Source organism: Suricata suricatta, chromosome 8 (assembly GCF_006229205.1).
Source record: "Suricata suricatta isolate VVHF042 chromosome 8, meerkat_22Aug2017_6uvM2_HiC, whole genome shotgun sequence".
NCBI lineage: Eukaryota > Metazoa > Chordata > Mammalia > Carnivora > Herpestidae > Suricata > Suricata suricatta.
Genome location: NC_043707.1, coordinates 12,094,205 through 12,109,577, shown reverse-complemented (window position 1 = coordinate 12,109,577; position 15,373 = coordinate 12,094,205). Strand labels below are relative to the sequence as shown.

The window sequence follows — 15,373 nt, the reverse complement described above, 5'->3', positions numbered from 1 at the left end:
AGACAGAGAGAGGGAAACAGACTCTGAAGCAGACTCCAGGCTCTGAGCTGTCAGCACAGAGCCCGACGTGGGGCTTGAACTCACGAACCGTGAGGTCATGACCTGATCCAAAGGTGGATGCTTAACTGAGACATTTGTATTTGAGTGTGAGAGAGGGAAAGAGCATGCAGGGGTCAAGGCAGAGGAAGAGAGAGAGCATCCCAAGCAGGCTCCATGCCCAGCATGGAGCCCAATGTGGGGTGTGATCCCACAACCCCGGGATCATGACCTAAGCCAAAATCAAGAGTCAGAGCAACTGACTGAGCCGCCCAAGTGCCCCTAGAATCTGTGTGTCTAAGTGCGGAAAATATTAGCTATGGCCTCACAACACCTGCTGCCAAAGTAAAGGAAGCTAAAACTCAGCGTTTACAACATAATCAGCCCCAGGAGCGTGCTCAGGAAACACTCGCTCTTCCTAGTAACGCTGCTGTGTCCGGAGCATACGGTTTCTCAATTTCGTCACTACTGACATTTGAGGCCGGAGCACTCCCTGCTGTGGGGGCGGGGCTGTGCACTGCAGGACATCTGGCGACATCTCTGACCTCCACACAGCAGTTGCGCCCCCCACCGTGACAGCTCTAGGTACCTCAGACATTGCTGAGTGTCCCTCCAGAGGACAACGCTGAGACCCACCAGCACAACTGAATCCCACCCTGAGGGAGCAGGGCCGTTGCCTGCCAATGCTCGAGGAGGCTGTGGTTCCTCGACTTTCCTGGTCTGTAAAATGGGCACATTAGAGCTCCTTTCCATCTCCTAGGGCCCCATGAAACAGAGCATTCAAGACACAGTCCCTCTACAAGTACCTGAGTGTCTGCTATGTGACAGATACTGTTCTTGTCAGTTTGGCTTAGTTTGGGGGGGGGTCTGCCAAGCCCTGACAAAGGGGGTACCCGACTCTATAGTAAGACACGGATGCATTTTGGGTGACCAAAACTGGGTGGGCAGGGGAGGGTGGGGCGGGGACGGCCCCCACCTTGTGAAATGCCCAGGGCTCCATAGACGCTCAGCCGGAGTTTAGTGTGCTCCTGGGTCCCGTTGACGATGGGGTCATCAGTCCAGAGGCTGAGCCAGTAGTTAGAGGCCAGGGAGGCAACGTGGTTACACAAGAAGAGGAAGATGCTCAGGAAGGAGATGAAAAGTCCGATGGCCTTCATGTAGTCCCAGTACACGGCCAGCTTGACCTGCAGAGCAGGGGACAGAAGGCACCTCGCAGGCCACTCCCACCACACCATCCAGGTCGGGCGCTCCAACAGCGTCTGCGTGATCCGCCCCCGACGGCGCTCTTGCCCGAGGCACACGCCCCCTCAGCTGACTGACAAAGTCAGCAGGAGATAAAGTCAAGGTCTCTGCCCTCCTGGAGCTTCCAGTCCAGCAGCAAGACAGGCATTCAGCGCCCAGATTAAAGTGCAATTATAGAGAAGGGCTGGGGCAGTGCAGGATCCCCTCAGGGTATCAAAGTGGGCATCACAACCTAACTGAACGGGGAGGTAATCTGACAATTTCCTTGAGGAAATGATGGCCAAGAAAGGAAAAAAGGCACTGAGGGCAAAGGAAGGAGCATGTGCAAAGGCCCTGAGGCAGGAAGGAACACAGCACGTTTAGGGAACGCAAGGGAGGCAAGATCGAGCTGTAGAATAAGCAGCGGTCACACTGCACAGGGTCTGGGACATTCTGTTTAGGGTTCTGAGCCTTAGTCCAGGCCCATCAGGAAGCCATCAAGAGCAAAGGGGATGGCGTGACATGTTGCCTAGCAACCAAGATGAAGTGTTACCTCCCCTCTCATTTCCTCTCAACAGTGAAACCAACTCCACATTGTTTCCACTGGCTTCTGGACGGTTGGGGCTGACTCAGCCTGCTCCTGGGCTCCACAGGGTGACAGAGGAGCCCAGGACGCCCACATTCCCTGTGGAGCCCAGGAGGAGGGCTAAACAACTCTGTGTCGTCGTCCAAAGAGACAGGGGCACTCTGCTTTGGGGCAGCCCTACGCCCAGCCTGCCCGGCTGGGTTTCCACAAACGCCAGGGTCCTTGCTGGTGTGCGCTCACGGTCAGGTCAAGCCTCTCCTGCTGAATCTGGGGTCACGAAAACCATTGATCTGAACCAGAGTCGGGCTGGAAGGTACAGGTGAAAGGCCAGAGGTCTCGCATATAACTGAGTGTTTCTTTGTGACTTTTCCTTCCTCTGTTTTCCAAGGTGAAGGGGTAGGGGGTGGTGTTCCATGCTTATGTCACCTTAGGGCTTCATCATCCAGCCAAGCAGGCTGCTGAGCCTGGAATGACCTGCAGGACCGGGGACCTCAGAGGAGCAGCACAACATGGCGGATGCGGGAGGCAGAGATTTCTGCTCCTGGTCGGGCTCTGGCAAGTTACAGGACCCCTGCTCTGACTTTCACGTATATAAAAGGCAGGTCAGGGGCGCCTGGGGAGCTCTGTCAGTTAGGCATCCGACTTCGGCTCAGGGCATGATCTCAGGGTTCGTGGGTTCGAGCACCATGTCAGGCTCTGTGCTGACAGCTCAGAGCCTGGAACCTGCTTCCAATTCTGTGTCTCTCTCTCTCTCTGACCCTCCCCTGCTCACACTGTCTCGCTCGCTCTCAAAAATAAATAAAACATTAAAAAAACTAAAAAGCAGGTTACTACTGGGCGGAGTGGGATTAAATAGGGGATAAATGGCTTGGCAATCCTTCTCCAGGCCTTGATTTGGGGTCATTATTCCGGCTCCCCGGACGACCCGCGGGAATAAGGAGGGAGGCTGTACTTCAGCCACCTCTACCCCGACCACGGCTGCGATGGGAAGAGGAGAGGAGAAGCCTGGGACAGAGGGTTCCAGGGGGTTCCGGACGCACGCAGGCAGATGGGAGGGAAGCGCGCCCTGCCCGGCTGGCTCCTGAGCCCCCCGCGTGGCAGGGTGTTCACGGGTGTACTCCTTCTCCTTTTACGAATCCAATCCCTGTTTTTTAATTTTTTTAAACATACCACATGTATTTTTAAAAATAAACTTTGGATCATTACCATAAATGGAAACTTACGGACGCGTGCCCAAAACAGAGGACTGTAAAACACATCCGATAAAACAAGAGCCTGCAACCGATCCTCCCCGGACAACGTGAAGTGAGGACGGCTAGTGCTGCGGGCTTGAACGTGTGTGTCCGTGCGTTGAGATCCTAAGCTCCAGGGGACAGCTCTCAGAGGCGGGGCTTTGGGGCAGTGACCGGATCGTGGGGACGGGGCCCTCACTATGGGGTCAGTGCCTCCATAGGAGCAGCTCCGGAGGCTCCCTCATCCACACTGAGGACGCAAGGAAAGGGCGGGCTATGAACTGAGGAGCGAGCCCTCACCAGACACCACACCCGCCTTGGCCTTGGCCTTGGCCTTGGCCTCCCGAAGGGCTAGAGTCAAGGCGGGTAGCTTCTCAGGCACCCGGCCTATGGGTTTTTATTACAGCGGCTCAAGGGACGAAGACAGTCATAGATGAAGGAGCACCCAACTCAGGCTTCCTATGTAATCATCGGGTTAAAGCAGAAATGAAAGGCACGCTAACATTATGCGATGCGACAGAGGCGCGATCTCAGAGACGACCGTATCTTCTATCCAACTTCCCACACAGCGGAAAGGCACCTACAGCTAAGAAAAGCCCCCAGCGGCTCAAAGGACGTGGTGGTCAGTACAGCAGGGGCCACAAATGCCAAACCTGGAGTCGGACGGCCAGGGTTCAAATCCCAGCTGTGCCGCTCCCCGGCTGGGACCTTGGGCAAGTCCCCGGTCCCCGTCCAGCACTGGGAAGTGGCACTTCTACAGGCTTGTTGAGGGGACGACACGACTGAACATCCACAAGGCGTCCTGCACAGGCGCCAGCAGCGACGCAGGCCGCTGTCATCACCTGGGGAGCCAGCCCTCACCTGCCCCGTTTGAGCCTTGTCTGCCTCTACCAGCTTCCAGGCGTCCTCATCCTTGGCTCCGGCTCTCTGCAGCTCGGCGGTGCCGGTGTGGTGGCGGCTCACGTCCCCGCTGCACGAGGAAGAGCTGCTGAGCTGCCTGGGAAAGCAAGGCACACGCTGTCAGCCACGCAGGGGCCTCGGGGACAGGGGCAACCCCAAGAGCGCACCAAACTCGCTCTATCTTCCGACTGCACAGACCACGACACACTGTCACAGGTCCCGTGGCCCAAAGCTGTCTTTAGAGGCTTCCTCCGGGTAGTCACTCCCCGTGGGGACCTGTAACCCCGGAGAATGGCGCGGGCGCATGTACAGGGACACCCTCTCAAGCCGCGGCTCAGACCCACACGGGCAAAGGGACGGGGTGTGCCTTCCATCCTGGTTGCAGACTCTCCCCTCCTTGCTTCGCTGGTAAAGACAAAGCCGCTGCAGGGCTGGTGGCCCAGGGGGCCGGGAACAGAGAGCTCCGGGCAGAAGCTGAGGACAGTGACCAGCCCCTTGGGCCTGAATCCTGGCAGCAGCCATGTGAGCTTCAAGCGGGTCCGTCCCAGGTCGTGCCTTCAGATGAGAACCCAGCCTGGTAGACACATTGGATGCGGCCTGGGGGAGGCCCTGAGCGGACGGGCCGGCTCGGCAGAGCCCAGGCTTTCTGAGGCCACAGAAACCGTGAGATGACAAGCCACGGAGCTTGAGGTCACCTGTTACGTAGCAACTGATATGCCCAGTGCCTCCATGCTTCCATTCCGTCCACTCTGGTCTCCCCGGCAAGCCCCCCACCATCACCTGCCCCGAGGTCCCAGGACCACCTCCAGGGGCTGCCTTTTCGCGGCTGATTTCCCAGCAAGTTCTCAGATCACAGCAGCCACGGCTGACTGGCCGCCCGCCTGAATCCTGGCAGTGCCCCCAGCCCCCGGGCGAGACTCTGTTCTGCATGACTGACGTTCGCAGAGCTAGCTCACTGCCTGAACAGGTGCACCGAGAGAGCAGGAAGTAGTTCTGCCTGTGCCGCATGGCAAAAATCAGGAGTCCAGGGGGAACTGTGGGCCGTGTTCTGATCGGAGGAGCTGCTCACGCCCATTTCCTTCCCACCCCACGTCTGTGAAATCCCCCTGCCCGAGGGAAATAACTGCAGGCAGCCCCAGCTCACCCACTTAGAAGTGCTGTTTACTGGGTGTTGATGGAGCAAGGTGCTGTGCTGAGTGCTTCTCATGCATTACAGCGTCCACCTCACTTCAGCCAGCCCCCTGCAGTAGGTATGGCACAGACCCTATCTGACCAATAAGGAAACTGAGGCACAGAGAGGTCAGGCAACCAGACTCACAGAATGCTGCTCCTCCAAATCCCAACCATCTAGCTGAAAGCGACGGCCTTTAAAGCAGCAAAGCCTAGTACTTGGGAGCATGGGCTCAGAGACCGGGACTGGGTTCAAATCCAAGTTCAGTCTCTCTCTAGCTACGTGACTTAGGGAGAGTGCTCAGTTCGCTCATCTATAAAATGGGAACTTAAGATTTCCACAGACTGTACAGAGTTAAACACAGTGGTCTCCATCACTGACCATTGTGATTCGAATGCTGGCCCTTAGGCCTCAATCCTCCAGGCCCCTCTGAAGGACTTGAGCAAAGATCGGTATCACACAGGGAACCTGACACAGATGGTTAAGTCTGGTGTGAGATGTGCCAACTGGCAGAACAGTGCCAGCTAAGGTCTCCTAACCGTCTGGGAAAGGAGGCAGAAAGGCCACACCTTCCGTGGCGCCCGCAGAGCTGAGGGCCTGCCTCGGGAGGCCACACAGGCTGCCGTGCTCCCAGCCCAGGCAGGGGGCAGAGGCGTGGTGCCCGGGCCTCCGGAGGAAGGGTCCGCCTGCGCCCGTACCTCTGCAGCTGCTGCTTCCCCGCGGCCTCCGTCACCAGCATGCCGTTCTCCATCTGCCTCACCTCCTTGCCCGGGCTGCTGGGGCCTGTGAATCCTGGTAGGGGACAGAGAAGGGAAACTGTGACTTTAGGAGCTGGTCACCAAGACCCAAGACATTCAGGAGGACCTGTCACTTCAACGCAGGTAACTGGCCACCAGCAAGCTCAGAAAGCGCGAGCTGCTGTGCTGAGGACACAGCCCGTCCCCCGCGCTGACGCAGGAGACATGCATTGCTGGCCGGCTGCAGTGGCGCACAGATGGGGACCGGCACCGCGCGGAGGGCCTGGCGTGGAGGGTGCCGGGCCTCAGCAAGCACCCTGTGCCAGCAGCAACAGGTGCCGTGCAGTGCAGCGGACAGCGTCTCTGCTGCGTGAAGCTGAGCCCAACGGGCAGTCTCACAGGGGACAGGGCACAGCTCACGGGTCCCCAAGCACCCCAAGCACAACGGGTACTCAAATGATGATGATTTCTGATAAGAGCGTCAGCCAACAGGAGGACCGGGGAATGTTACTGCCAGGCCGTGGGGGGGGTGTGGACCGTCTGGGGCGGAGGTACCTGGAGCAGGGTCAGTCCCCCACAAAGAGGAACTTCCCTGACAACCGGTAGGGCCACCAGGAGACGCACCAGCCAGGCCGGTGTCCCCGCCCCAGAATCATGTCCTTGGCATCAACACTCATCACCATGGCCCCGATGGCAGTGGCTAGCGTGTATGAAGCGGGTGGTGGCCGCAGTGCCGGGCTGACCCATGTCACCTGCCGTAATTCTCCGCGCTCCTCGGTGTCATTACCCCTGCTCTGCACTCACCTCCTCACGCTGCTGCCAGGACGGGGACAGAGTGCACAAGAGAGACACACGGGGCAGGGCTCCGAAGGGCTGGCCCGGAAGACGAGGGAAGGTGTTCCAAGAGGGGACAAACACGCAGCAAAGACAGGGTGACCCGGGGACATGCTGACAGCATGCAAGCTGGCGCGGAAATGCAAACAGGCAGACGCTGCGGAGCGGGGTCGGGAACTGCTCCTAGGCTGGGGTGGGAGCCGGGAGCTGGTGGCTCTGCGCCTTGGCTCTGAAGGGTGCCCCACGCGGGGACACCCCCCCACCCCACCCGGGTCCCGTCCCTGCGATGACTGCAGGCAGGGGGCCGGGTGCCTGTTCTCAGTCGGAGAACACTCAGGAATGACATGTTCTCTTCCTTCCCAGCTGTGTGTGCTAGGGAAGCAATAACCCTCTCTGAGCCCCAACTTTCACATCAGCAAAGTGGGAGTGATGGCGGCAGCTACCGTCCTAAGTGGGGAGCGGGGAGCAGAGGAGGCCGTGCACAATGCATAGTAAGGGATGGACACCACAGTGGCATTTAGCCTTATGCCTAAAAACACTTTCTACAGAGCATTCGGGGGCGCAGCCAAGACTGATAATCACTGCTTTATAGATTTCTTTCCTTTTTAATTAAAAAGAAAGAAACTAAATCACAAAGAATAACAAGCAGTACTTTCCACGCAGGCACAGGCAGCCACACGTGCGCCCAGCACTGGACGCCCAGGCCTGGCCTCGACCATCTCTCTGTGCAGGCACAGGGATGCCTGGAGACACCCAGAGCCACCTGTGTTGCGGCAGGAGCCCCGCGCTCCCAGCTGGCCGCACACGCTGTCCGCTGCAGCCTCCAGCCCCCTACTCTGCTCCTCACTCAGGACGAGCCCTAAGGCCCAGATGCGAGAGCTCACAGTGGCCTCCCGTGACCCCCTTTCTCAACCCAATTAGCCCACAGGCTGACACAGCAGCTCGGGCAGCTGGAAAGTTCTCCCCTGAAAGGGGACAGATGCGAGTGCTAAGCGGGGCAATGTGCACGAGTCGATCCACCTCTCCATCTGCCTTCTTTGCGGGGAGTCAGCCCTCCCTACCCCTACAGTCTCGGCAGGCCATGGGGGCCCTGCCCCAGGGCAGCCCATCAGAACCCCTTCCCCGTGACTAGGAGCCATCAGTGACCCCGAGGACTAAAGACAGCTCCGGGTGGCCTGTCCTAAACAGGATTCCCAGAGCTCCTATTTCCTGAGTCTTGCTTGTTTGGTTCGGCCTTGGGTTTCTGAGCTCCCTGACTCTGCCTGGAAGCACCCGTGTTTCGGGGGCTGAGTCGGCGTCTGTGGCTTACGGATGGGCCCTCTGTCTGCACCAGAGACACACTACTGTTTAAGGAAGGCAGGAGCGATGGGTCCGCTCCAGCGGCTGGGTGACGCCTGAACCTCGCCATAGGGAGTCAGGGCAGCCTTTGCCGCCGTAACTCTGCAACAGACATCCCTCCTCCTGGCGCCCACAGACGTGCTACTGCGTCAGGCACACGTCACCCTGCCCCGCCTTGGGCTGCCTGGGTCGTGCCCACGCCCAGCGAGTGAAGGTGGGATCGTAATAACCACACCATTGCCGTTCACCGTCCATGCGCTGCGTGCCAAGCGTTATGTACACAGGATCTCCTTCAAGACACGCTCAGATCATGGTGATCTGACCTACAGGACAGTAAAGCTTAGCCAAGGCCACCAAGCTGATGAGCAGGAGATCTGGGCATGCAGACCACATGCCTGAGGGCCCCCCAGGAAGCCTGGCACATCGTAGCTGCCCGATAACTGCAGTCAAGGGCCTCTCACCGCGCACGCAGCAGCAGGGCCAGTCCAGCTGTGGCCTCTCCATGCGAGCACGGCCACGTCTCACCCGGGGCCACGGACCCTCCTCTCTTCCACTTTGGGACCAGAGAATTTACAAGACCCAGGAGGGTATTAAGAACCAAAGCAGAACTCTCTCCCTAAACCACCCCAATTAAGTGCCCAGAGTGGGGGCCCCCGGGTGGCTCAGTCAGTTGAAAGTCTGACTCCTGATTTCAGCTCAGGTCATGATCCCAAGGTCATGGATTGAGCCCCATGTTGGGCTCTGTGCTGAGCATGGAGCCTGCTTAAGATTCTCTCCATCTGCCCCTCTCTCCAACTTGTGCATTCTCTAATAATAATAATAATAATAATAATAATAATAATAATAATAAAATGTCCAGAGAGCAAGGCTGGATGTTTTCTCCTAAAGGTGAGGGGCAAAGATGTCCAAGGGACCGAGGGACCGGCTGCACCTGTGCCTCAGTTTCCCCAGCCCACGTGTTCTCAGTAGATCCCTGCCAAGCACACTGCACGGGGCAGGCCCTTTCTCTGAAAGTTATTACCATGTCAAACATAAAAATATCTAGAAAAATGCAAGCCAACCCTCTGTCCACACAGGTCACAGGAGGACAGCTGGGCGGCACGGATGTGGCAGCTGGGGACCGCACGGGCCTCCGCTGTAGCCCACAGCCCTCAGTTCCTCCAGGAAGGATGGAACCACAAGGAACCTTACTCTGAGCCACTGCATGGAGCCAAGAAAAGGGGAAGAGAAGGTAACTTGGCTCAGAGTTCATCTTGGCCCCTCCCAGCCCCCATCACCGCAGTTAGCACCACCATGTTCTTGATTATTTGGTGTTTATCTCTACCATCAGACTGTGAGCTCTGGAAGACAGAGAGTGGGCCTCAGGGTCTCTATTCCCATCACCTGCCACATCGGATGGCCATGTAGGGTTAAACAGGATGTGCACTGCACAATCCAAGAGGCACCATTCCACACAGCAGCTCAAGTACCAGGTGTTCCCATGACACACAGCAAGTGCTCTGTATACACCTGATATACAGATAGACAGGTTAGTAAACCAACGGCCGAGCGAACAGAGCTGACCTTCCTGTGCCAGAATGGGCACCCCACTGCCACCGTGATGCCATCCCATTCCCCACACCACAAAGCTGGTTTCTTTTAAAAAAATTTTTTTAATGTTTATTTTTGAGAGATAGAGAGTCAGAGCTTGAATGAGGGAGGGGCAGAGACAGAAGGAGACACAGAACTCGACGCAGGCTCCAAGCTCTGAGCTGTCAGCACAGAGCCTGATGCAGGGCTCAAACTCACAAACTACAAGATCATGACCTGAGCTGAAGGTGGATTCTCAACCGACTGAGCCGCCCAGGCGCCCCGCAAAGCTGGTTTCCAAACCAACCCTGGAGAAACGGGTGAAAGCAGTGCATATTTTCATCTAACCTGGGACCTTTTTACGCTGTGTAAATGTCCAAAGCTTACGTAGGACGTGCCTTAAATAATTGAGGCATAAGGCATCCATTTGCTTATTTAACACAATATACTGAGTGTCTACTCCGTGTGACAGGTTCTGTTCCCAGTCCTGCGGATATGGAAGTGACCAAAAAGCCCTCATGGAGCTTAAATTCCAAGGGGGAGACAGAAAGAGAGAGCGAGCGAGTGCGAACGTGCGCACACAAAGTAACAGATCCGGATTTAGCTGTCAGGCAGTGTTTAGTGCCACAGAGAAAACTAAAGCAGAGAAAGGGGAAGATGAACGGGGTGGGGGAGGGGGTGCTATAAAATAGTAAGAACTTTTTTAAGCAAAGGCACCAAACTTCTAATGCAATGAACAGGTCTCCAGTGTCCCCAGATACCGGGGAAGGGGCTGTGGTGCCGACAAGCCCGGCTCTGGCCCGCCCTTGGAGCTCCTCAGTGCTGCCGCCTGGGCTCTGTGTCCAGACAGCTGGTGGCCCTCAAAAGCAGCACCTCAGAGCTCGGCTGTTTATTCTCAAGAAGGTTCTGGACCTCTGCTTGGGCACAGGCCAGCAAGCAAGCCTCCCTCAAGGGAAGAATCCAAGTCACTGCTTTAGAGTCAACGCTTCGTTTTTGACCAAAAACGGAATTGATCGGCTGCCTCACCGGGCCCGATCCGCCGGCCTAGGCCCAGAAAGTTCTTCGTACTCAGGAGGAAGAAATGCGGCCTCTGAGGACAGCCTACAGGAATGTGCCGCCTGGAGGCCGGGCGCTCTGGCAGCTGTTTGGTGTTCATGGGGGGCTTTTGCAAGACGGGGAGGTGCTGATGACCCACCGGTGAGAGAGAAAGGAGGACTGACAGTGGGCACACAGGAAGGCACGACTCTGCTCCGGGGTAAGGCCGGGCAGGACAGACCCTCGGCCGGTGGGTCAGGGGAGGCACATTCCTTTTCCTGGTTCTCTGTGTGTCTCTGCAGCTTCCAACTGTCTAAAGTGAACACAGATGGAGTCTCTAGTCAACAAAAATAAAAATAAAAATAAAAATAAAAAACTGAGCAAAAATCTGAAAAATGAAAAAAATTAGACATGAAGTTGAGAGATGAATTCTGAAAAGTGGGCATATTGTCAGAATAAAGGTGTTTCTCCCGAGGCAACAGGAAAGAACCTGGGCAGCGTAGAGTCAGAGCATAGCAGGGTCCTCAGTCATGGGGCTGCTGCCAAACGATGCTCAATTTTCAAGGAGGCGGGGGGCATGCTGTGCATTGTAGGACGCTGAGCAGCGTCCCTGGTCTCCACCCTCTATGTTAACACCGCCCTCCTCCATCCCAGCTCTCACAACCAAAACTGTCTCCAGACATCGCCAAGTATCCCGGGAGGCGCAGATGCTCCCCCACTAAAAGCCACTGCTCTAGATTTTAGGTTCCTAATAAAGAAATCAAAGTGCAAAGAAATGTTCTTGGCCTTCCAGGTACAAAGGCTAATGAGTCAATTTGTAACTCTCTTTGCCATCTAAAAGAGGAGAGGAGAGGAGGGGAGGGGAGGGGAGGGGTGTTTGGGTGACTCGGTTGAGCGACTGACTTGGGCTCAGGTCATGATCTCGAGGTTCGCGGACAGCTCAGAGCCTGGAGCCTGTTTTAGACTCTGTGTCTCTGCCCCTACCCCGTTCATGCTCTGTCTTTCTCTCTCAATAATAAATAAACGTCAAAAGATAAAAAGAAAAAGAAAAAGAAAGAAAAAAAAAAAAGAAACAAGTTTCTACAAATCAGTGTGACGAACACCCCCAGGACTGGTCAGTAACCCCTCTTCTTAAGCCTAGTTCCTGTCACCTCTACTCTTCCCTACCCCACCCCCCACCTGAAAAAGAATCCCCCCAAACCAACCGCTCTCCCTCTTCAACCTGGGTGTTCTAAGGAAAAAAAAAAAAAACCAAAAGATTAGTCCAACAAGGAAAAAAAAGTTTCCCTTTAGGGAAGCCAAAAATGTGGCTCGAACAAATCCAAGGTCATGGGCTCTTGGAAGGTGGCTACAGTGGCACAAGATTAACCCCGATGCCAAGCCGCGTGTCTCTGGGGGCCCCTCCTCCGAGAGAGGTAGAAAGTGGAGACACTGCCCGGTCCGAGTTCAGACCCACAGGGCTGACCACTTCCGAGGGAGGCTGCTCGGCTGAATTAGGAAAATGACCCCACAGCTGTGCAAGGATGGCAGGTGGCATTTTCGCTGCCAAATGAAGGGCTGACGTGGCCAAAGGAGGAAAGGGGAGAAAAAAAAGGAAGAATTGGCAGTGGTGTGTGTTCTGCATCAAATGCTCTCAGTCTGCTGGTGGTGGTGGAGAAAGGGAAGTGAAAAGGCCCATCTGTGGCCAGCGGAGCTCAGGGACGCTCCCTGTGCACCTGGACGAAAGGAGGGAGACCTCGTTCTGGGAGAGAGACTGAGTTAAAGGCACATGTGTCCCTGAGATAACATACAGGTTATTTTCCCCTAAAGGAAGAGGGACTGCGAGAGGGAGGGGTCCTCGCCCAGCACGTGGCCGTGGAGGGACGATCAGAAGGTGACCCTGCAGCAGGAGAAAAGCAGGCTAGACTTGGGGCAGAACTTTCTGACCACAAGAGCACAGACATGTAGAAACGCATTCCCGTCAGGCATGACGAGCTGGGGGAGTTTCCTGCCTCACGCTGGTGAAACGCCAAGCTCCCTGCAGCACAATTTTAACACCGAGGCATGGACACAACTTGAACCTCCGTCGACGGAGGAGTGAGCCAACGAAACGCGGCGTGTCTGACCCAGTCGCAGAAAGACACGAAGCACACGTGTGCCCCTGCACGGTGAGCCGCGGAAATGTCACACGAGGTGACGGAAGACAGGACACCGGGCACCCTAGTCTAGAGCCGCCCTCACATGAAATGGCGGGAGCAGGGACCGCGAGCGGCACGAGCATTTCTGGACGGGGGACGGGAATGTTCTCAGGTTGGTTTCGGTGATGGCTGCCCAACTCTGAAGACACTAAAATCACTAGACTGTACGCTTTAAAAGGATCCTACGTTACGTGACTTATATCTCAATAAAACGGGACAACCCGCTGGGGCCCCCGCAGCTTAGAGGCCTGGGTGATGCATAAAGCACCCGGAGAAAAAGCAGAGGCCTGGAGCCTGGAGAGGCCGGACTTGAGGTCGCAACCCTGCCAACAGCTGCTGTGTGTCCCCAGACAGGGGGCTGGCTCCCCCTCTCTGACATTCGCCGGGTTCCCGCCGCACTGACACCAAAGCCCGAGCTCCTCACCCTGCACGCACCGCCCACCACTGCGCCTTCGCCCGCCGTGGTCTGGCCACACCGGCCTCCACTCCGTTCCTTCGACAAACTGACCTCGCACCAGGCCCGAGGCCTGTGCACGTGCTGTTCCCTGCGTCAGAACACGGTTCCTCAGATGTTCTCCTCGCTGGCAACTTTCCACGCTGCTGTCCCCTCCTCAGAAAGGGCGTCTCCGGCTGCCCCGAGTGGCCAGGTGCCATCCCCTCACTGCCCAGCTCATCATCCGGGTGTGAGGTTTTTCGTCATAGCACCGAACACTTGGTCTGTGCTTTGCCCTTTTCTCCCAACAGGGTCTGAGCTCCATGAGGGTAGGGATCTGTCTAGATGGCATTCGCTTCTGTCTCCCCAAAACCTGAACAGAATTGTCTCAGGAGTTCATACACTGAATCCCCAGCCCCTGGGATCCCCAAACACACTCGTATTTGGAGACAGGTTACGTGCAGGTACGGGGAGCTGAGATGCGGTCACCAGAGCAGGCCCACATTAACTGGGGCCATGACACAAAGGGGAAACTGAGAGACAGAAACACGGGAGGGACGCTGTGTGCAGACGGAGGCCGGTACTTGGGTGCTGCATCCAGCCAACGGGCGCCGGCACGCCTGCACCAGCCGGGGGAAGCCGCACAACGGCCTCTGCGTCAGAAACAATCAGTCCCGCTGACACCTCGGTCTTCGGCTTCCAGTTTCCAGGACTGTGAGAGATTAAATCTCTGTTGCTTAAGCCACTCAGCCTGTGGCACTTTGTCAAGGCAGCCGTAGGGACCTAACACAAGCACTCAAAACAGTAGATGCTTAATAAAAGTGTGAACGACTACCTCAATGGGGACTAAACAGCTCTTTCCTAGGGCCTGGTCCATTCACAGCTAGAGGAGCCCGGCCGTCCCTGACCGCAAAGGGACAAGTTCCCCTAGACCTCAGTTTCCCCACCAGCGAACTGGGAATAACAATTCTGCTCCCTTGTGAGTCACCGGAAGGGGTCAGTGAGGGGCTCCGGCAGAGGACAGGGGTCCCAGGAAGCCCTCAGCAAGCCCGGCTGCCTCAGCTCCACATCACAGAAGCTCCGAGAACAAAAGTGCCCTGGCGAAGTGCCCAGAGAGGCAGTCCTGTGGCCCTGCCCCCGCGGACGGTCTGTCCGAGGCCGCCCTGGGGACAAGGTACAGAAGGAGCGCACCCCAGGGGCCCAGGGAGCCTGTAATTAGCTCCTGGAGATAGGAGATCAGGGCCGGAAGGGTGATCTCTCTTTTCTTCATTTTTCTTCCCGAAGGCTGGAAGCCAAGTAGAAGAGGTGTCACATGACCTCTCCCCTCTCTGTGGGGTCGGAGCTGTGGGGACAGAGGGACGGCGAGCAGCCTCTGAGATTCCAATCTGACCGGTGAAACACAGGGCTGCCTGGAGGGTGCAAACCAGCACCCTGAATTTGAAGCCGAATGAGGGGAGACAGATTCTCACAAGTCTCACCACAGAGCCTTCAAACAAGGGCAGGGTGAGGTCCCAGCTTTCCGAGTCCAGGCCTGAGAGACACAGCGGGGCGGGGGCTAGGAAGGGGGCAGGGCTGCACTGACCCGGCATGGGGTCAAGGGCACGGGGTCAAAGGACGGGCACTCTTCCCAGGGTGCGTAATGACAGCAGCTGTCATGGACCGAACACCCTGTGCCAGGCACCCCGCCGGGGCTCCCTGGAATTCAGCTCGCAAAACCTCCAAGTGCCGGAAGCTTGTTCTGTTATTATCAGTGGGGAAACTGAGGCTCAGAAGGGATTGGGGCACCCCAGGAAGGGGAGCAGTGGGACTTGAACCCAGGTGTTGCTAATAGCCAACCTGCAACCCACACAGCTCTCGCATCTGTTCTGAATTATGTCACCTACGTCACCACTTCCCACAGCCTCTCAAGGGCCTGTCACTGTCCCCGTGCCGGCGAGAACACGGACGCTCAGCCCAGAACCAGGTTGTAGGAGACCATCAGGACCTGGACCCAAATCAGTGGCCCCAGCCGTAGAGCGCCGGGACCCCTCAACCTGGCCGTGGGAGCGGCGGGCTCCTGAAGAGGCCGGCCCAGCACCGACGAGCCGGGCGGAGGGGCGTGGGG

At 56.9% G+C, this 15,373-nt stretch overlaps 1 protein-coding gene across 1 annotated transcript in view; it reads right to left on the bottom strand.

Annotated features, from left to right (window-relative positions):
* ABCC1 (ATP binding cassette subfamily C member 1) overlaps nt 1-15,373 on the bottom strand; it is a 117,779-nt gene that overhangs the window by 17,809 nt on the left and 84,597 nt on the right. Inside the window, exons 20-22 of the mRNA XM_029949064.1 lie at nt 5,845-5,938; nt 3,937-4,072; nt 1,013-1,220 (exon numbers count right to left, since the gene is read on the bottom strand). Of these exons, the coding sequence (XP_029804924.1) occupies nt 1,013-1,220; nt 3,937-4,072; nt 5,845-5,938 (438 nt within the window). The remainder of the gene's footprint in view (nt 1-1,012; nt 1,221-3,936; nt 4,073-5,844; nt 5,939-15,373) is intronic.